The 22,317-nt window shown below is 42.3% G+C and overlaps 2 protein-coding genes and 1 long non-coding RNA gene across 4 annotated transcripts in view; 2 read left to right on the forward strand and 1 right to left on the reverse strand.

Moving 5' to 3' along the window:
• Positions 1-6,524, forward strand: part of LOC105502223 — a 13,204-nt gene extending 6,680 nt beyond the window's left edge. Inside the window, exon 2 of the long non-coding RNA XR_001000301.1 lies at positions 6,238-6,524. This is a non-coding gene — a long non-coding RNA (uncharacterized LOC105502223). The remainder of the gene's footprint in view (positions 1-6,237) is intronic.
• Positions 1-22,317, reverse strand: part of LEO1 (Leo1, Paf1/RNA polymerase II complex component, homolog (S. cerevisiae)) — a 42,903-nt gene that overhangs the window by 2,545 nt on the left and 18,041 nt on the right. Inside the window, exons 3-11 of one of the 2 annotated variants that reach the window (XM_011928629.1) lie at positions 21,065-21,169; positions 19,322-19,416; positions 18,578-18,723; positions 17,433-17,517; positions 13,336-13,430; positions 11,978-12,112; positions 11,022-11,157; positions 9,011-9,197; positions 6,521-6,618 (exon numbers count right to left, since the gene is read on the reverse strand). In XM_011928629.1, coding sequence (XP_011784019.1) covers positions 6,521-6,618; positions 9,011-9,197; positions 11,022-11,157; positions 11,978-12,112; positions 13,336-13,430; positions 17,433-17,517; positions 18,578-18,723; positions 19,322-19,416; positions 21,065-21,169 — 1,082 coding nt within the window. The remainder of the gene's footprint in view (positions 1-6,520; positions 6,619-9,010; positions 9,198-11,021; positions 11,158-11,977; positions 12,113-13,335; positions 13,431-17,432; positions 17,518-18,577; positions 18,724-19,321; positions 19,417-21,064; positions 21,170-22,317) is intronic. The other variant, XM_011928630.1, reaches the window with a different exon arrangement.
• MAPK6 (mitogen-activated protein kinase 6) overlaps positions 11,280-22,317 on the forward strand; it is a 146,103-nt gene continuing 135,065 nt past the window's right edge. The window contains exon 1 of the mRNA XM_011928628.1: positions 11,280-11,451. The gene's annotated coding sequence lies outside the window, so the exon portion shown is untranslated. The remainder of the gene's footprint in view (positions 11,452-22,317) is intronic.

Raw genomic sequence — 22,317 nt, forward strand, 5'->3', positions numbered from 1 at the left:
AGCAGGACTCCATCTCAAAAAAAAAAAAAAAAAAAGCCTGCTAAGGACTGACTTCTCTGGCAGCTACACATAAGCACAGAAAAACACAACAAAGGGAATGGGCGCAGTGGCTCATGCCTGTAATCCCAGGGCTTTGGGAGGCCAAAGCGGGAGAATCACTTGAGGCCAGGAGTTTGAGTGAGACCAACCAGGGCAACATAGTAAGACATCTGTCTTCACAAAAAAAATAATAATAATTGCTACCAAAAAAATGTTTAATAAATAATAAGCCACGTGTGGTGGCTCGTGCCTATAATCCTAGCACTTTGAGAGGCTGAGGAAGGCAGATTACTTGAGGTCAGGAGTTAGAGACCAGCCTGGCCAACATGGTGAAACCCTGTCTCTACTAAAAAATACAAAAATTAGCTGGGCGTAGATTTGGAGGCTGAGGCAGAATTACTTGAACCCAAGAGGCAGAGTTTGCAGTGAGCCGAGATCACGGTGCTGCACTCCAGCCTGGGCAACAGAGCTAGACTCCATCTCAAACAAACAAACAAATAAATAAGCAAGCCAGCCAGTCAGCCATCAAACAGAGCAAAGGTGTATAATTTCTCAGACTCCCAGGACTTAGAAAGGTGACAGAATCCTTCAGGATGACTTCATATCGTGAAATTACACGTGTGGGATGCTGCCTTACTGAACATAACTGGAATGGATCCCAGTGTCATATATAAATGCAGTAAATGACAAAAATATGTTTATTAAGTCTAAAAGAAAGCTTGCTAATACAGTCATGAATGCAGGTCCCTGTAGGTACAGAAACAGTCCACAGTTATGAAGATAAGGCAGGGTTGTCAAAGGGGAAATGGAGTCTCAAGTGGGAGAGCTGGAGAAAGAGACACAGAGAGAAGGCTGCCTGGCACCACATTCTAACTAATCCTTCACAGCAGGTACCTCTTTTGTCTAAGAAAGCCGAGGGTTGGCCTTGATACCTCTCCTTTCCACTGTCTCCATGTTTCTTTCAGTTTGGGTCTTTCCCTTTTCCCAGACTCCTGGAGAACAGAGTACCAGCGCACAGTTTCTCCCCCTACCTATTTATCTAGATCTTTGAGGTAATTGAGATTTTGTAAATTTTTAACTACTTAAAAAAATGAGGGAGAAGAAAAAGCTCTCCTTTACATTTTTCTTCTTTTTGGTAACTTAGACTCTGTTGGAAAAGGGAAAATAGTATTTCTTGTTCAGCTACTACCTATTGTGTTACTTTCAAATCTGTTGTTTATTAATACTGTAATGCAACATTTTTACAAGACAGGGAGCATAAACTCCATTGAACAGATGAGGAAATAGACTCAGAAATATGAGATGACTGGCCCAAGGCCATACAAGTGGGAAAGGGTAGCACCAAAATTGATGCAGTTCACTGTACTATAGACTGGCCCTTACCCCCATTTCAAGGCATGCTATGATGATAATGGTGTTCTCTGGGCTGTGGACCTGGGGTCTGAAAACTCCCCTTAATATCAGAGGCATACCCAGGCTCCTGATGTTTGGGCGGGCTTTAGTGTGCAAAGCACAGAGAGGGACTTAGAACAGGAATGCTCCCATTCCTTCTTCCATTGTAATGCATGACCAGGACTCACACTAGGGTAACATGAAGAGGTAGTGGCAGGGGTTGAGAGGTCCAGGCAGAAGTAAAATCTTTGTTGTTAGGGCAGGAAAGGGAAGAGTGCAGGAAGACCTGAAAGAGAGTATTTGGGTAACGGAGGTAGAGGGTGGTTCTTGTGACGGCTAGGTGGCCATTCCCAAGAGGCATTTTTAAGTCAGGCAGTATAGGTTTGCAACTGACCAGCCTAGAAGAAGGCTATCTGATGGATCACTTAAAAAAACAAACAAACAAACAAACAAACAAACAAACAAAAACTCATTTCTGAGAATACTAGGAATAGACAGAAGTCCCATGACACTTCTCAATTTTCATTCACAGTTTCTATTTGCCAAGAAAAAAATAGCATCAGCTTAGATGAGGACTCACGTTTGCCAACAGTTCAGCACTATAAATGTATCATTAAGATGTTGCCTCATCTAATTTAAAACAAGTATGTTGCAGAACAATGAAACAAATTTTGGCCAGGCGCAGTGGCTCACGCCTGTAATCCCAGCACTTTGGGAGGCCAAGGCAGGTGGATCGCCTGATGTCAGGAGTTTGAGACCAGCCTGACCAACATGGCAAAACCCCATCTCTACTAAAAATACAAAAATTAGCTGGGCATGGTGGTGGGTGCCTATAATCCCAACTACTAGGAAGGCTGAGGCAGGAGAATTGCTTGAACCCAGAAGGTGAAGGTTGCAGTGAGCCAAGATGGCACCATTGCAATCCAGCCTGGGCAACAGAATGAGACTTGGTCTCCAAAAAAAAAAAAACCAACAAACAAATTTTGTCTGGTGCCGAGCACAGTGGCTCATGCCTGTAATCCCAGCACTTTGGGTGGTCAAGGTCGGAGGATCCCTCGAGTTCAGAAGTTTGAGACCAGCTTGGGCAACAAAATGAGACCCTCTGTGTATAAAAAATAGGCTGGGCGCAGTGGCTTACACCTGTAATCCCAGCACTTTGGGAGGCCAAGGCAGGTGAATCACAAGGTCAGGAGTTCAAGACCAGCCTGGCCAACACAGTGAAACCCTGTCTCTACTAAAAATACAAAAATTAGCCAGGCGTGGTGGCACACACCTGTAATCCCAGCTACTTGGGAGGCTGAGGCAAGAGAATCGCTTAAACCTGGGAGGTGGAGGTTGCAGTGAGCCAAGATCGTGCTACTGCAGTCCAGCCTGGGCAACAGAGTGAGACCCTGTCTCAAAGAAAAAAAAAAAAAGAAGAAGAGAAAGGCATGATAACAATGTATTATCAAGAGAGAATATCAATAAAGTGATAGAAATGATTTTTTTAAAAAAAAAGGATCAAATGGGAATTCTTACACTGAAAGGGTAACTGAAATGAAATGTGACCAGAGGGGCACAATAGTGGATTTGAACTAGGATCAGCAGACTTGATGATGGAACAAAGAGATTATGCAGTGTGAATAACAGAGAAAACAGAATGAAGAAAAATGAATAGAGCCCCAGAGAAATGCAAGACACCACTAAACACACCAACATACACCTAATAGGAACAGCAGGAGAGGAGGGAAAACAGCAGAAAAAATATTAAATGAAACAATGACTGAAAACTTCCCAGGTTGAAAAACATTAACCTACACATCCAAGAAGCTCAATAAATTGCAAGTAGAATAAATACAAAGAGAACCACATGCAGATACATCACAGTAAAAATGCTGAAAGACAGAAAAATTTCTGAAAACAGCTAGAGAAAAATGATTGGTCACATACAAGGGAATCTCAAGACGATAAAGAGCTGGCTTCTCATCAGAACAATGGAGGGCAGAAGGCAGAGGATGGCATATTCAAAGTGCCAAAAGAAATCACCATTAGGAAGCTCATTTTTCAATAATGGAAGCCAAAAATCTCCTGAAAGAAAATTGCTCTAAAATTGCATAACCACTGAAAATGTTTCAAGAGGGTAAAATATATTTCAGATAAAGATACCAACGAAGAAAATAGGAATTTCAGCTACATAGCTTTACAAAGGTACCAGTTAGGGTAAAGGATAGAAATAAGAATTTTTAAAAAATTAGTTACAATTTTTAATTGCTAATAATCATGTTGTCTGGTACATTACTGATTTACTCCTGAATGATACTTAAGGGAAGTCCTTATCTTAGAGAGTTTAGGCGTACTTGTCAGAGAACAAACTGAAATGGTCAACAATCTGCTTCCATGTGCCTTTTAAAAATTCCAATTTCATCACACTTTGAAATAGTAATATCTTCATAATATAAATATGTATTTATATACTTTTATATATACTATATGTAATAAAACTTTATATTAATTTATACACATCATATGATATAAAATTTTAATTTTACAGCAATGCTTAGAGAAAAATGAGGTTCAGAAAAACCAGATATTTAAGATAAAAGATTTCTGAAGCAGGATTCAAACCTAGGTAGTCTTTTAAGACTCCAAAGCCTCTACTCTCTTAGCTCTGCTATGCTACCTTGATCTATAGATACCTGGGAAACAGGTAAGGCCATTATTTCACAGGCACAATCAACATACTCTCAACAAAGCAGTCAGTGATCCTACTAGGAGTTAAATCATATCTTCTCTGCTGAAAACCTCCAACGAAAACCTCTCAGAATAAAAAAAAAAAATCAGTCTGTCGCAGTGGCTTATGCCCATAATCCCGGCACTTTGGGAAGCTGAGGCAAGCACATTGCTTGAGTCCAGGAATTTGGGACCAGCCTGGGCAATATGCTGAAACCCTGTGTCTCTACAAAAAATACAAAAACAAAAAAAAGGCTTTACAAATGGTGTGAGGCCTTAGGTGATCTGGCCCCATCATATTTCTGCCCTCTCCCTCACAAGGCTCCAGCTTCAGCCTCTGTGCTTTCTTCACACATGCCAGGCAGGTTCCCACCTCAGGGCCTTTGCACTTCCTAATTCTGCATGCAACACTCTCCAGAGAGCTGAACAGCTCACTGTCACTACCTTCAGATGTTTACTCAAAGATCACCATTCCAGTGAGAGTTTCCCTGAACAGTATTTCTAAAAGTACAACATCCCAACTCCCAAGACCCCCCAGAACATTCTCTATATCCCTTTCCTGCATAATTTGTCTCCTTATCACTTTTCACCATCTGCTCTACCATATATAGTATTTCACTTTATATAGTATTTCACTGGTATAATAAAGATTTTAACTTTCTCAGTATCTCCACATCACCCAGTGGGGTGTTAAATACTCGCTGGGGTATTAAGAAAAAGAAAAAGAGGCTGGGTGCGGTGGCTCACACCTGTAATCCCAACACTTTGGGAGGCCGAGGCGGGCGGATCACGAGATCAGGAGATCGAGACCATCCTGTCTAACATGGTGAAACCCCATCTCTACTAAAAATATAAAAAATTAGCCAGGTGTGGTGGCGGGCGGCGCCTGTAGTCCCAGCTACTCGGGAGGCTGAGGCAGAATGGCGTGAACCTGGCAGGCAGAGCTTGCAGTGAGCCGAGGTCATGCCACTGTGCTCCAGCCTGGGCGACAGAGCGAGACTCTGTCTTAAAAAAAAAAAAAAAAAAAAAGAAAAGAAAAAGAAAAATTCTCAGGGCCTATTCTCTTATAATATGAAAAGAATACTGGTTAAAATAATTTATTTTATGTCAATAATAAATGAAAACTTATTTCAATTTATTACTCAATACAATTTCAAATACTTTTTTTTTTTTTTTGAGATGGAGTTTCACTCCTGTTGCCCAGGCTGGAGTGCAATGGCGCGATCTCAGCTCATCGCAACCTCTGCCTCCCGGGTTCTGGCGATTCTCCTGCCTCAGTCTCCTGAGGCTGTGAGTAGCTGGGATTACAGGCATGTGCCACCATGTCCTGCTAATTTGTATTTTTAGTGGAGACGAGGTTTCTCCATGTTGGTCAGGCTGGTCTCGAACTCCCAACCTCAGGTAATCCAACTGCCTCGGCCTCCCAAAGTGCTGGGATTACAGCCGTGAACCACCGTGCCTGGCCAAATACTATTTCATCTAAATAAAAAGAAAATATGTTTTCCCAACATAAGAATGAATTCTTTTTTTTTTTGAGACAGGGTCTCATTCTGTTACCCAAGCTGGAGTGCAATGGTGCAATCATGTCTCACTGCAGCCTCAACAATCCTCCCACCCCAACAACCCTCCCACCTCAACAGTCCTCCCACCCCAACAGTCCTCCCACCCCAACAATCCTCCACTCCAACAGCCCTCGCACCCCAACAGTCCTCCCACCCCAACAGTCCTCCCACCCCAACAGTCCTCCCACCCCAACAATCCTCCCACCTCAAGACTCTGGTAGCTGAGACTACAGGCACACACCACTACCCCCAGCTAATTTTTGTACTTTTTTGGAGAGATGGGGTCTCCCTGTGTTGCCCAGTCTAGTCTCAAACTCCTGAGCTCAAGCGATCTGCCCGCCTAGGCCTCCCAAAATACTGGGATTACAGGCATAAGCCACCACCTCTAACCAAGAATGAATTATTTTCCTAATAAAAAAAATACCGAGAATTTTTACAAAAAGGACATACACCCTCTGGTCTACCACACTGAATGATCCATCACTCTCTCTTGGATGAGCCTTGGTATGTCAGGGACCTGCACCTTTTCTTCCAGGCCTTTCCATCTATCCAGAGTGACCTACCAGAGATAGGACAGTTTGCCCAGCAAGTTTCTGATCACTCTTCAACACCCAGCAAGAAGTCTCATTACCTCTCTAAATACTGGTATCAGACCCTCCTCTGGAGCACTCTGTCTTGTTACTGCATTTATCTCGCTGGATTTCAGTGAAATGTGTAGACAACTAATTTGTACCTGCCTGATCTGTGAGCTCTTCATTCAAAGCAGTTGGCTCCTGAGTACAGGATAAACCCCTAGAATTGAATAAATTTGGTCTTACCTCATCACTGGTAAGTTTCTTTGCTTTGAGTAATCTTTGAGCCTTATCTTCTTCTGATCCCTCATCACTGTCTGATGAATAGATTCTGGCTCGTTCCTCTGAAAGCAAAAGTATAGATTGTGAGTGACCTTTTTTTTTTTTTTTTTTCCTGAGACAGGGTCTTGCTTTGAGGCCCAGGCTGGAGAGAAGTGGCACAATCATGGCTTAATGTAGCCTTGACCTCCTGGGCTCAGGTGATCCTCCTGCCTCAGCCTCCCAAGTAGGTGGGACCACAGGTGTGCACTACCTACCCATGCCCAGCTAATATTTTTTTCCTTTTAGTGGAGATGAAGTCTTGCCATGTTGCACAGGCTACTCTTGAACTCTTAGAATCAAGCAATCCTCCTTCTTCAGCCTCCTGAAGTGCTGGGATTATAGGCATGAGCCACTGTGCCCAGCTGTGTGACTTTCAAAGACAGTGACCTATTCATTCTTAAATGTTTTCTTCTCATAAATATCTTTAGTTCCCTCTGTATATTTCCTCCCAGGGGAACCAAATAATTTTAAAGTTTTTGATTTAAAGATAAATATAAATTTTAGATATGTTGAAATGAAGCAGACTTACCCTCTCAAAATACAAAAACCTGACCACTTTTAAAGATCAAAAAGGCTTGTGTGCAAGGTGTCTAAAGAGGCAGATACCCTTCTCTTCCAAAGTCAACTATTAAAGCCTGAGACATTCTTCCACCGGTAACAGTTAATTCCAAAATGAGCTTTGAAGGTAAAGCAAGAAAGTGTTTTCCTGGTAAGAAAGTGTTTCCTGTAAAGACCGTTTGTTGCCAGGCAGACCTTTCAAAGAGAGATGCAGAGGGGCACCCATCTGCTCCACTGCCCAAGCCCAGGTGAACCTCTGGGTGGAATAAGAGCCGAGGACTTTAAACCAAGCCCCTCCCCTCAAAACCCAAAGCCTTCCCTTTGTCCCCACTCCTTGTCTATCTGATTACTGTATGGATCTGAGCACTACTAGACTCGTGCTAGATTTTTAATCTCTGGTGACCTGAATGCTACATACCTCTCTCCCTTAAAGCATCCTTGGATTTTTAAAATTTTTATTTAATTTTTGTGTGGTTTATTTCCACACAATTGAATCTTTTTCTATAGGAAATCAGCATTGACAAAAAAGAAAGGGTCTCTGTACTGTGGCAAATAAATAATAGGTAGGTAATATGTAACAGGTCACCAGACCAAATGCAGTCACTACAAGAAAAGGAGAAATGAGTTTCATGGGAGAGTCAGAGAAAAATAAATTTGGGTGTTTTAAAAATTTACTTGTTATATGCCAGGCTCTGGGCTAAGTACTTTAAATGTATTATATCATGTAATCCTCAAAATAACCTGATGTTCTAACTACCATTATTAATAGGTTGTTTTTGTCATGATGAGGCAACAGAAGTTAAGGGAGACTATGTAACTCTTCAGAAGTTATACAACCAAAAAGTGGCAGGACTGAGATGAGAGTGGGCAGGGTCAGGAGGCCAACCAGGTCTTTTTAGTTCGCTTTTCAGCACGTCTTCTTGCTACTGGCTTGGGGGAACCCCTGGGTAAGAACCAGGTGGGACAGATGTCTCAGAAGTCAGATGACCTTGGTTTAAGAACTGACCACTTAGCAACTATGTGCCTTTGGGCAAGTTATTCAGCCTCTCAAAGTCTCAGTTTCTGCAATAAGAACAAGGAAATAAGAGCAGCTAGATCATAATGCTGTTAGTTTAGGATGTATGTCAAGTGTTGAGCATCTGCCTAAAATTCAGTATGTGTGGAAAAAACGGTAACCATCAGAAATCACTTATACTTGCGAAAGGAGGAAATATGCAAAAGAAAATCTAAGAGAAATATAGAAGAAGAATGAAAGAAAATATCACATAATTTCAGAATAGTTTAATTTCTTGATTCCCAATTAGGTAATAAAAAAAAGTTGACAGAAGTTCCAATATAATTGACAGATTCTCAAGTCAGAAAGCAGAAGCTCAAGGGATAAAACCCAAAGTGGGAACAACAGCAGTTTCTACCTCTCACGCTCACCTGAATGAACTAAGATCACTCATGACAACCGGTTCTTTAAAAATGTCCTGGACAGGCACAGAGGCTCACGCCTGTAATCCCAGAACTTTGGGAGGCCAAGGCAGGCAGATCATTTGAGGTCAGGAGTGTGAGACCAGCCTGGCCAATGGTGAAACCCCGTCTCTACTGAAAATACAAAAATTAGCCGGGTGTGGTGGTGCACACCTGTAATCCCAGCTACTCGTGAGGCTGAGGCAGGAGAATCACTTGAACCCGGAAGGCAGAGGATGCAGTGAGCCGAGATCACGCCACTGCACTACAGCCTGAATGACAGAGCGAGACTCTGTCTCAAAAAAAAAAAGGTCCATTGACTTGGCAGTCAGATTACATCCAATGCCAGGATGAAGTCCAGAATCCCAAAATGATGAAATGTAATTTCCACACATGACTCACCTCGAATGCCCCCTTTATATCGGTTTTTAATGGCAGCCAAGCTGATGGACTCCTCGCCTTCCTCCTCCTCATCGTATCGATCAGGTTCCAGGTAACTGGCGCTCAGCCCCCGCTGGTGCTGTTTCTCTCTCATTCGGCGCTGCTGAGATTCCCTACGTATGGAAGCCCTCAAACGTTCTTCTTCTTTCTGTAAAGAAGCAAATAACCTCTTTGACCTAAAAAGGAGCTACTTTCGTGCCCACTTGAACCCACTTTTATCACAACTGGCATGTAATGTCTGGTCAAGATAACGGCTGTCCCGTGTGTGTTCCCCATCACACCTCTGTGGCTCCACATGGACCCTCTGGTTTGGTTTGCAGGAGCGAAGGCAACACAAGGGTAAAGCAGCAGAAGGGAGGCCTGACACTAACCGGCCCAACTGGCATTGGCACAGGTGTGTCCTTGGGAGCCGTGCTGGTGTCCTGTGCTGCCACTTAACCCAGAGAGAAGCGACCCGCCTGAGAAACCCCATCCATGCCCAGCAGACACCTAAACTGACTCCCTGGAGCAGCAGTGGCTGTTCCTGTTCATCCCTGAACCACAGACACCTGATCTGCCCCAGCTCTACCAAACCCCCATAGTTCCAGATATTCTGGTCCCAGCCCCTCAGCCCCTCAAGGCTCCTGATGACAGGCTGGGGAGTGTCCTAAAGCCACAAGGTAGAGCTTTCATTTCTTTTGCACTGCCTGGCATTCTGCATCTTGATGTGAAACCAGGCTGGGGGTAGGGGTAGGGTTGGAGTAGGTTTCAGGGATATTCTGGGATTTCTTTGAAGGTCTTCCTCATCCAATTGCTCTGTATTATCATACACAGCTCCACATCTATTGCTAGAAATTCTATGAAACAGATTGTTTTAAGTAATATGTGGCTGTACGGAGGTTAGAGTAAAAATCACTGTCAGTAGTACAGGGACTAAGAACAAACTAGCTGACTCCTTGTCTACATTTTCACAGGAGCTGGGGACATGGAGGAGGGTGTAGGGGGATGCTTAAAGTGGTTCAAGAGCTCCTCCAGTAATGCTGAGGCTGGAATCTGCAGGTTCCTCCAGCTCCCTTAGCCTGTACAGAAAAGGTGGGGAAATGGAACAAGCCCAGCTCCAAAGCAAATGCCCCTATATACCACTGGGTTAGGTACTGCTATTAGATCTGGTTTAATCTGTCTCGATGAACAAATACAGGATGGAGAAAAAGTAAGGGCTCAGAGCCAAACCTTCAGCAGAGCCTGACCATAAGATTAGTAAGAAAGGCCCTGAGGCAACTGGACTGTCTTAGCCTCACCATGCCCTGCTTCACTAAACAACATAATCACAAAGGCAGGTTGGGCAAAGGCCAAAATCTAGCAGAGATTAGAGAAGATGGAGAGGAGAAATGATGAGCCTGTACCATTGCATCTGGCTTCTCAAATCCAGTGCTGCAGGAAAGGCCAATGGCCAACATGAGCGCGTGCTCTATCGATTAGGTACAATGCCCCAAATAAACTTGTGCCTAATTAACAGTTGGGTCACATTTGAAAATATACCAGGTAGAATGTTACAAACTGACCTTAAAAACTCATAAGGTCGTCTTATTCTTTACCAGAGTCTCCTTTAGGCACTCTCTCATTCAAACTCCTGGTCTAGTCTCTATTTTACACTACTCTCTAGTATCTCCAACTGACTTCTGACATGGATTCTAAACCACACATAGAAGACTTAATGATCTTTGAACTTATAAATGAAAATTCAGATATTTCAATCACTGGTTTGTTGCTGAACTCTCAGGGCCTGGTGAAGAGAGAACTTGAGCCCCGTGTCTGTTTTACTGTCATCGCCTCATCACGCATTGTTTGGCGAATGCTGAGGAAATGAAGCCAGGTCCCTATTCATGTCAGTTGGAAGAGGAAAAGGTGGGCCAATAAGAGATGAAGAACAAGCATTTTGGGAAATACTTTCCTAATTAACAAAGAATCCCAGGATAAGGCTTAGCAAACATACCTTAATCATTTCTGTGCGTTGGCATTCAGGATCACGACCAGCCATTGGCAAGATTCTAATCTTCTGTGTCTTTGAACACCTATCTGCAAGCGACAGAGTCATCTTTCTATGTGTGGCACTGTCCGTAGAGTGAGGTCTGCCAGGAAATAAATGAAGAGCATCTCACTGTTTACCAAATACATTTGTGAGCCAGTGATACCCACGTCACAGAAGAGCCCAGTGACCATTTCCTAGTCACCTGAAAAAACAGGCAGGGACACTCGACTGAAGATACCAGGTGGAAGATTGTGAGTTTTCTTCATTCTATGGCTCACTGAGACATTCTTATTCCACAAATGAAAAACAGAAGGTTGGAGTAAAAGACTGTATGGCATGATCACCTTCTAGCAATAAATGGATAAGCTCAAGCAACATTAATTAGATACTACAGGTTGGTGCAAAAGTAATTATGGCTTTTGCCATTACTTTTAATTAGTATTAATATATTAATATTGTTAATATAACTATCCTATTTTATAGATTTAGGAAACTGAGGCAAAAAGAGATTGAGAAAGTGGCACAAGGTCACACAAGTGGAAACGGAATTCAAATATGAGCCTAACTGATTCCAAAGCCTGTACGTTGACCTTTACAATTTCAAAAAGCTAAACCATAACCAACATTATTGTGCCCCCTCTAAAGATAAGCATTACCCAAAGCAGTTATAATAGTCACTGGAATTAAATACACTGACATTCTCTTGTAAGTCTGGTTAGCATGACCTGGTTCCCTAAGAAATAGCAACTTTCAGTGTATTTGACAAAATACCTTTTGAACCATCAGAACTATGCACAAGATCTTGGTTCTTGCTGAATCATACCGTGGGGTCACATCAATCAGGTGGCAGGCATTACAGAAACATCTATGTTTCACTGCTTTTACCATAAAAAATAATACATAATAATAGTAACAGTTACCTGAAGGTGAGTTTCGTTTTAAAGACTGCTTGTCCCTGTAGACCAGTACCTTGTCTTATAAAAAGATGATTGTGGTCGCCCTGCAGCGGGGCTTTGTACACATCAAACACTTCATTGCCTAAATGCAGGGACATGCTGGAAAGAAGAAACAGTTCATATACTAAAGTCATAAAGCTTTCACTCTACCATCTTACTTCACTTAAAGGTGATTCAGGCTGGGCACGGTGGCCCAAACATGTAATCCCAGCACTTTGGGAGACTGAGGCGGGTGTGATCACAAGGTCAGGAGTTTGAGACCAGGCTGGCCAACATGGTGAAACCCCATCTCTACTAAAAATACAAAAATCAGCTGGGCGTAGTGGCACATACTTGTAGTCCCAGCTCTCGGGAGGCTAAGGCAGGAGAACTGCTTGAACCCAGGAAGTGGAGTTGCAGTAAGCCAAGATCGTGCCACTGCACTCCAGCCTGGGCAATAAGACAAGACTCCATCTCAAGGGAAAAACAAAACAAAATAAAACAGGTGATTCAACTGCTGCTCTCTCTCTTTAAATAGAATTCAGAAGGAAAGAAAATAAGTCATAATGAGAAAAACTGACTGACTACAAAGAAGTAACACATGCTGGGACATTTACCAGGCTCTACTACAGTCCCAGTGAAGGGCAATTTTTCTAAAATGTCAATTTGTGGCCAGGCACGGTGGTTGACGCCTTTAATCCCAGCACTTTGGGAGGTGGAGGATCGCTTGACCCAGGAGTTCAAGACCAGCCTAAGCAACTTATGGAGAACTGTGTCTACGAAGTGGTTTTTTTTGTGTGTGTGTGTGAGACGACATCTTGCTCTATCGCCCAGGCTGGAATGCAGTGGTGCGATCTCAGCTCACTGCAACCTCCACCTCCTGGGTTCAAGGAATTCTCTGCCTCAGCCTCCTGAGAGTACCTGGGATTACAGGCATCTGCCACCACACCCAGCTAATTTTTAGTAGAGACAGGGTTTCACCATCTTGACCAGGCTGGTCTTGAACTCCTGACCTCGTGATCCACCCACCTTGGCCTCCCAAAGTGCTGGGATTACAGGCGTGAGCTGCCATGCACGGGCTTTTTTTTTTCTTTTTCCATAATCCATGCAGGGTGGTACACACCAGGAAGTCCCAGCTACTTGGGAGGTGGAAGGATCACTTAGGACTAGGAGTTTGAGGCTCCACTGAGCTATTATCATGTCACTGCACTCCAACATGGGTAACAGAGTGAGACCCCATTTCTAAAACTAATAATACTAAATTTAAACATAAAAAGTATTTCCAAACTTGATCCCTCTGACATTCTGGGTATGTCAATACCCTTCAGGCATTTTGTGCTCACCTTCCATCTGACCACTTGACTATCCGAGCATTGCTTTCTTTAATTTCATTTCCTTCTTCATCCCGGCGTATCCTCCATCTTATGGTATTTTCTACCTGTTTCACAACACAAGTACTTTAGAAAATTACAGTTTAAATGATTCTATGCATCTTTTTTTTCCTCAAGAGGCACATAATCACAGAATAAGCATACAGAGGTGACAGATGTATGTGTGGCAGGAAAATGAACAACACTGAAACCCTCTTAATCACCTAGAGATGTTGGATAAATTAAAACAGGGGAAAAAATACGCTTAAGTGAATTTCTGAACTCCCAGTATCAGAATCACAGAAAGCTTAGAGCATTTGAGCAGATGGCAGATACTAAATGTACAGTAACCTCGAGATACGTTAAGACACAGTAAGAATTACAAGGGACAGGCGATAAAACTTGAGTCCATGTGAGGCAGAAATTTTGAACTGAAACCCCTATATAAAGCAGGTTCTCTCACAGAGCTAAAAACTCTAGAAAAATGAGACCAAAAACTCTGCCAATTGGCACAAAGAGAAAAACTTCCCATATATGAGCAAGGATAAATAAGTACCCTATGAAAATTAAAACCCCAGATTTCAATAGTTTTAGAGCCTATCTTACCTGCATGGTGGAGAAACACCAGACAGAGTTGGCAAATGAAAACCACTGTTACTGAAATGAAAGTCAGTGGGACCTCCAGGAAAACACAGCATGCTAAACACATGCAGTTTATCACTGCTGCCTCCTGGAAACCCACTAAAATGACAATGAGAGTAAAAACAGGACAGACAAGATAGAAAGAATGAGAATGAAGCTGGCAACAGAGAGATGCCAACAATGTGAAAACTGCCAGTGCCAAGACCATGCTTCCCTCTGCCTGTTCCCCCAGTGTCAATCCTAAACACAGCTGCTCCCACTCCCAAGGAGATCGTCTGCATCTCCACTCCCTTAGTTGCAAATGTCTGTGCAACTGGGTCCTAATGATTCCCCCTTCCGGTTTTTCTTCTTTCCCTATTTATTCCTCACAAATAGCTATAAAGTATGCTGACTGAATAACTCCGTAATAGTCATGAATTAAATATGACGTCATACCTGAAATTTGTTTCAGAATAGTCTGGGGAAGCTGGGGTGGGGAATATGGAGATGACAAAAGATTGTTGACGACTGTTGAAGTGGGTCACGGGCACATGAGAGAGTTTATTTTACTGTTCTTAATATTTTGGCGTATGTTTGAAATTTTCCTCAGTAAGGACTGAAAACAAAACAATCTGTCACTATTCCTGTCTTCCCTCTCATACAATAGGTTGGCCACATATAAATACACAAATATGCCAGGCGGGGGGCTCACACCTGTAATCTCAACACTTTGGGAGGCCGAGGCAGGCAGCTCACCTGAAGTCAGGAGTTCAAGACCTGCCTGGCCAACATGGTGAAACCCCATCTCTGCTAAAAATACACTAAAATTACCCGGGTGTGGTGGCACGTGCCTGTAATTCCAGCTACTTGGGAGGCTGAGGCTGGAGAATCGCTTGAACCCAGGGGGCGGAGGTTGCAGTGAGCCGAGATTGCACCACGGCACTCCAGCCTGGGCAACGACAGAGCAAGACTCTATCTCAAAAACAAAAACAAAAACAAAAACACGAATAGGCCATTATTAATCGAGAAGCCATTCTAAAAAAATGCTTCCTATTACATAAAGTGATTCAAATAGTAATTATTCTATAATAGGACGCATTGCTAGGTCCTAATCTATCGGGATGAAGGACACATAATAGTATTTCTGAAGACAGGGGAACCTCAGAGAGGTACATAAGCTGTACCTGGTTCCATGGTTCCTTGTTCTTAAAGAATTAACTACAACATGCTTTAAGACTGGTCAGCCTAGTCTTAAACATCACTCAAGAAAATAAGGGTCCAGGGTTATTTTCTGTCACACACCAAGGTTTTAAGACAATAGTTTATGTTAAACATCAACATTTTATAGTCTGATGCACTGAAATTTTAGGGTGAAATACATATTTATAAATTTTTTTTTTTTTTTTTTGGGAGACAGAGTCTTGCTGTGCCACACAGGCTGGAGTGCAATGGCACAATCACAGCTCACTGCAGCCTCAAACTCCTGGGCTCAAGCAATCCTCCCACCTCAACCTCCTGGAGTAGCTGTCACTACAGGCACGCACCATCTCTGCCGGCTAATTTTTTTTATTTTTAATAGAAACAAGGTCTTTCTCTGTTGCTCAGGCTGGTCTCAAACTCCTGGGCCAGTCTTCTCACCTCGGCCTCCCAAGGTACTGGGATTACAGGTATGAGGCACCATGTCCAGCCTTATTTACGAAGTTTGATACCCATACTAGCATCTGGTATCACATGGTCTAAAAATATAATAGATATATTGATACAAGCCTAAATCAATACATCCACATGTCTCAAGGAAATAATATAAATGGATGGGCTAATAAACAGAGGTGAGTAGATGGGTAGTGGAGGGAGGACAGGAAAAACAAAAAAACAGTGTAAGCACTATATCCGTTGACTGTGTGATCTTGAACAAATTATTGGCATCTGTTTATCTCAATTTCTTATTTGATTTGCATTTCTATTAAGAGGAGTAATGAAGTCTACTGAAAAGTTTTTGGATAGAAACCATCTTATACCAAGGTTATTTAGGTAGTTGTTAATCCACCACATTGAAGAGATGGTACTATTAAAAATATAAAAATTCAGCACCTAAAACATGCCAGACTATCCCTTTCTAACAATTTAATACTATTTAAGGTACCACGGCCGGGTGTGGTGGCTCATACCTGTAATCCTAGCACTTTGGGAGGCCGAGGTGGGTGGATCACCTGAGGTCAGGAGTTCAACACCAACCTGGCCAACATCGTGAAACCCCATCTCTACTAAAAATACAAAAATTAGCTGGGCATGGTGGTGTGCACCTGTAATCTCAGCTACTTGGGAGGCTGAGGCAGGAGAATCACTTGAACCCAGGAGGCAGAGGTTGCAGTGAGCCGAGACTGTGCCATTGCACTCTAGCCTGGGCGACAGAGCGAGACTCCATCTCAAAAAATATATATATACCCACTGGAAAATAAGAAATTTACGGGAAATCCTTCAAATTTAAGAACTGAAAATGCATAATTCCGGTTTCAGTATCAAGCATTCAACCACCTCTTGTTCCCTTGTACAACTCAATTCTAAAATGTCTACTTGGCCAAGTGCAGTAGCGATCACACCTGTAATCCCAACAAATTTGGGAGGTCAAGGCCGGAGGATCACTTGAGCTCAGAAGTTCAAGATAAACCTGGGCAACACAGCTAAGACCTCATCTCTACGGGAAGAAAAAAAAAAAGCTGGGCATGGTGGCATGTTTTCTGTAGTCCCAGATACTCAGGAGGCTGAGATGGGAAGATCACTTGAACCCAGGACATTGAGGCTGCCAAGGGCTGTGTTTGTACTGCTGTAATCCAGCCTGAATGACAGAGCAAGACCGTATCTCAAAATAAAAAGATGAAACTTCTACTCAACCTACAGCCTCCTTACTTAAAAGATTAGAGGCCTTCCTTGGATAGTGTGACCAGATGGTATGAGGTATCAAAGACAAGCATTAATGGGAATTTAGTACAATAAAATTTTCTCCTAATAGTCAACAAAAGCAATCAAAAGAACACAGTCATATAGTGAAGTGTTAGGTGAAAAAATCACTTTCTTTTTTTTTTTTTTTTTTTTTGAGACAGAGTCTTGCTGTCTCCCAGGCTGGAATGCAGTGGCTGGATTTCGGCTCACTGCAAGCTCAGCCTCCCAGGTTCACACCGTTCTCCTGCCTCACCCTCCCGAGTAGCACAGGCGCCCGCCACCATGCCCGGCTAATCTTTTGGATTTTTAGTAGAGACGGGGTTTCACCGTATTAGCCAGGATGGTCTCAATCTCTTGACCTTGTGATCCGCCCACCTCGGCCTCCCAAAGTGCTGGTATTATAAGCTTGAGCCACCGTGCCCGGCCTAAAAAAATCACTTTCAAAAGCTCAAGATTCAAGTTAGTTCTCCAGGTTTTACTTTATAAAAGGAAAAAGCATGAAATGGTACCTTTAATTTTAACCTGGTTCTACCTTCTTCATCCAGCATTTCTTCATCTTCAAATTCATCTTCATAATACTGAGGATCAAAAGGTCTACAAATTGTTTTCCAAATAAACTATTAATCATATTTTATAAAGAATATTACTGTTATGTAATAACATCTCTATTAATAAACACCATTATATCAAAAAATCATAATTTAAAAAATCATAATGATCAATATCTTCATGCTTAATTTCAAGGAAGTAGTAATTTTACTTTTTTCTTTTTTTGGAGATGAGTTTTGCTCTTGTTGCCCAGGCTGGAGTGCAATGGCACGATCTCGGCTCACTGCAACCTCCACCTCCCGGGTTCAAGCGATTCTCCTGCCTCAGCCTCCCGAGTAGCTGGGATTACAGGAATGTGCCACCATGCCTGGCTAATTTTGTACTTTTAGTAGAGACAGGGTGTTTCTCCATGTTGGTCAGGCTGGTCTCAAACTCCCGACCTCAGGTGATCCACCCACCTTGGCCTCCCAAAGTGCTGGGATTACAGGCGTGAATCACCATGCCCAGCCAATAATTTTACTTCTTAAAACTTGTTGTTAATACATATTGCTTGAAATAAAGTACAAGCAAGGGTAAATATTCAAAATATCCTTTCTTCTTCTTATGTAATTCTGCCAAAGAATAGGCAACATATGCTCTAGTTTTCCACATCATCGTGCCTGTGGGAAAAAAAATTTTAAAAGCACAAGAGTTTGAATAAACTTAGTAAATAATACCCATCAAACACTGTCTAATTGTCCAAAATCATCACCTTTTCTAGACTAACATTAGTTGCTACAATGGACACTGGCATTTCTCTAGCAAATTTCATCACTTTCAATTTCAGCTTTTTCAAGGTTGTACTACTTAAAAAAGTATCTTGAAGACCTGTGGTGTCTGTTAATTCATAAGAAAGTATCAAACTGCTCAAAACAGTTATAGCATTAAAAGCCTCCCCTACCAATACATATTTTTTCTATCTCAGGATGTGCTTGACTAATTTTTTCAGAGATACATGATCAATTTTCCATTTTTGTGATTTGTAAACTCAATGCGAAATAAGAAAAATAAACATTCTATGTATTTCTATTCAACATCCTGAAAAAATTTTAATTGATTTCCTTACCTGGGCTCTACACTGAGAAAGTTGGGCAATTTAACAAAATATAAGTCGTTTCCTAAATCAGTGTTTACTTTGGGTATTTCTACTTCTATTCTGGTCTCAGGAATTGGCTCCTCTTCCTGTTGATCCTGAGGCAATCCATTTTCATCCTAGTGAAAGAATCAGAAGTTTGGAGCTTGATGGGACCTTAGAAATGGCTTCCTTCAACCTCCACACTTTAATTACTCTGGGGTGCAAGAAACATAATTAGATATCACTTTAGGACTAAAGAAGCCCCCAGTCCCCATCCGAACCCACCCACACACAAAATGGGAAACAAGATCAATTTGGATACCTCAGTTCAAGAAACTATCTCCTTTATGATAAATCTATCTTCCAAATACTCATCAACAAAAGTGTGAAATTAACACTTTAATATGAAGTCACTCTATCAATTAAAACCAGAGAAGATTATCAACATAGCAGACACTTCTTGGCATGAGCAAGAAAAACATTCAAGTCAATGGTTCTCAAATCACAAGTCCTCACAGTTCAGTCCCCTAAGGCATGACACCAACCTCACGTTTGGCAATTATTTCCATTCCCCTTATAACCAAGAGTTCCCTACATAATGAAGAAAGTCATCTGTTCATTGTATTTTTGTACTAGAATTCAGTTATCAACTTCCTTTCTTAGAATAAAGGAGACTCTTCACCTTTGAAACTTTATACTTGGCCTTGAATAAGTTCATGTTAGTAATTGACTTACAACAGGCTGTCCTGGAGTAGGTGGTTTGTCTTCTCCATCACTCCCTGAAGAGATATCATCCGCACCTCCAAATAGATCCATGGTTCCACCATTATCTTCAATGCAGAAGGAAAAAGGCATTAGTGTTACTATCTGTAACTAAGGTTCTTCACAGCTCATCATTTCAGCACATTCCCAAGGTTTCTGGACCAGCATCAGAAAACCACCCAAAACATAATGCTGAGCCTGGCTCTCAAAAGACCCAACCAGACAGTGTGGGGAGAGGGAAGGGGGCAAATCTAGTGAAAGGCAAGCTGCACAGGAGGCACTTATTTCTCCTTTCATTTTCACCATCCTTGTTCTCCCACCTTCCTTTATTCCCCAGGAACCCAAATGTTTCCTACAGTCTAGATGCTCAAAGTTGGGTCTGAAGCACTCCACAGACCCCTATTTTCCATACGTCTATCCCAGATTCAAAATTACAGTCCAGGCACAGTGGCTCACACCTGTAATCCTAGCACTTTGGGAGGCCAAGGCGGGTGAATCACTTGAGGTCAGGAGTTTGAGACTAGCCTGACCAACACGGTGAAACCCCATCTCTACTAAAAATACAAAAATTAGCTGGGCATGGTGATGGGTGCCTGTAACCCCAGCTACTTGGGAGGCTGAAGCAGGAAAAAGGAAGCTGCCACACCTGGCTGGTAGAACTACTTTCATCCTTCCAACTTATAATACCAGGTGGTGGTGGTGGTGGTGGTGGTGGTAGGTGATGTTGTTGCTGTTGTTTTGAGACAGAGTCTCACTCTTGTTGCTCAGGCTGGAGTATAGTGGTGTGACCTTGGCTCACTGCAACCTCCGCCTACCAAGTACAAGCGATTCTCATGCCTCAGCCTCCCGAGTAGCTGGGACTACAGATGCATACCACCTCGCCCCGCTAATGTTCTGTATTTTTAGTACAGACAGGGTTTCACCATGTGGGCCAGGCTGGTCTTGAACTCCTGGCCTCAAGTGATCCACCCACCTTGGCCTCCCAAAGTGCTGGGATTATAGGCGTGAGCCACTGCACCTGGCCAACACTGGGTTTTTATGAGCTCTTCATCTAACTCACAGCTCAAAGAATCAGTTTCTTCATCTGTTAAGAACTTAGGAACAAAACACTGAGACTGCATTATTCAAACTGAAGAATGGACATTGTAACCTCCACCCCAATAAGAAGGCCAGCCCCCTAATAATGAATTCACTCTAACTATAAATGGACTGGGCGCAGTGATTCACACCTGTAATCCCAGCACTTTGGGAGGCTGAGGTGGGCGGAACACTTGAGATCAGGAGTTCGAAACCAACCTGGCTAACATAGTGAAACCCCAACTCTACCAAAAATACAAAAAATTTAGCCAGGCATGGTGGTACGTTCCTGTAATTCCAGCTACTCAGGAGGCTGAGGGAGGAGAATTGCTTGAACCCAGGAGGCAGCAGTTATAATAAGCTGAGCTTGCGCCACTGCACTCCAGCTTGGGTGACAGAGCGATACCATCTCGGAAAAAAAAAAAAAACTACAAAGAAGCAGGTTCTTATTCAACTAATTAAGCATGAGCAGCTTCTCATAGCTATATAACTTCTCTGAGTACACCGAGTATATCCACACTCTTCTGTGGGTCTTGTGATCTGGGATAAACACACTCAGGGTTAGAAATGCACTACAGTTAAATGCAGAAAGGTATGGAAATATACATATATATATATAAAATAATAATAATGGGGTACCTTTTGGCACCTCAGTGTCGCTATCTGCTTCTGAATCAGATGCAATTGCATTCTTGCGTTTCATTCGTAAAACTTCATCTTCACTATCACTGCCTCTTGCAGATTCTATAAGGGTAGAATTAGAAGTTCTGCATAATCAGTCACCTTAGTTGAATTTTGTGTTTTAAAAGCAATATTGGAGATAAACAAATTGTGATACACCCATACAATGGACTACTACTCAGCAATAAACAGGAATGAACTACTGATACATGTAACCAACTGGATGAATCAAAAATGATATATGCCAAGTTAAAGAAGCCAATCTGAAAGACTACATATTTACTGTATGACTCTATTTATATGACATTTTCAAAAAGCCAAAAGTATAGTGACAGAAAAGACACCAGTAGGTGCCAGGGTTTAGGGATAGCAGAAAGATGTGACTCAAAACGGATAGCATAAGGGAGTTTTTCAGGGTAACATCTATTCTGTATCCTGATTGTGATGGTGGTTATACAAATCTATAGATATGTTAACATGAATAGAGCTGTACATGCAGAACCCCCCCTGCCAAAAAAACAATCAACTCTAGTGTGTGTTAATTTAAAAAATAGAATTCTTAAAATAAATACTGGCGCCAGGCATGGTGGCTCACTCCTGTAATCCCAACAATTTGGGAACCCGAGGTGGGTGGATCACTTGAGGTCAGGAATTCGAGACCAGCCTGGCCAACATGGTGAAACCCATCTCTACTACAAATACAAAAATTAGCCAGGTGTGGTGGCGTGCACCTGTAGTCCCAGCTACTCAGGAGGCTAAGGCAAGAGAATCACTTGAATGTGAGAGACGGACGTTGCAGTGAGCCAAGATCTCACCACTGCACTCCAGCCTGGGCAATAGAGTGAGACTTTGTCTCAAATAAATAAATAAATAAATACTGGCTTCTGCAAATAGAAAAACTTGATAGAAATGAGAAAAGTAGCACTAAAACTTATTATCAAATTTACATAAGACAAATTTCAGAGAAAAAAAGGTAAAAATATTAGAAAAGAACTAACATATATATAATTATTTCTAGAAGGTCCAATTGTTTACGTTAAAAACTTCACAAAAATTGGGCCAGGCGCGGTGGCTCACGCCTGTAATCCCAGCACTTTGGGAGGCCGAGGCGGGCGAATCACGAGGTCAGGAGATCGAGACCATCCTGGCTAACACGGTGAAACCCCGTCTCTACTAAAAATACAAAAAAATTAGCCGGGTGTGGTGGCGGG

This window comes from Colobus angolensis, unplaced genomic scaffold (genome assembly GCF_000951035.1).
Source record: "Colobus angolensis palliatus isolate OR3802 unplaced genomic scaffold, Cang.pa_1.0 Scaffold78, whole genome shotgun sequence".
Lineage (NCBI taxonomy): Eukaryota > Metazoa > Chordata > Mammalia > Primates > Cercopithecidae > Colobus > Colobus angolensis.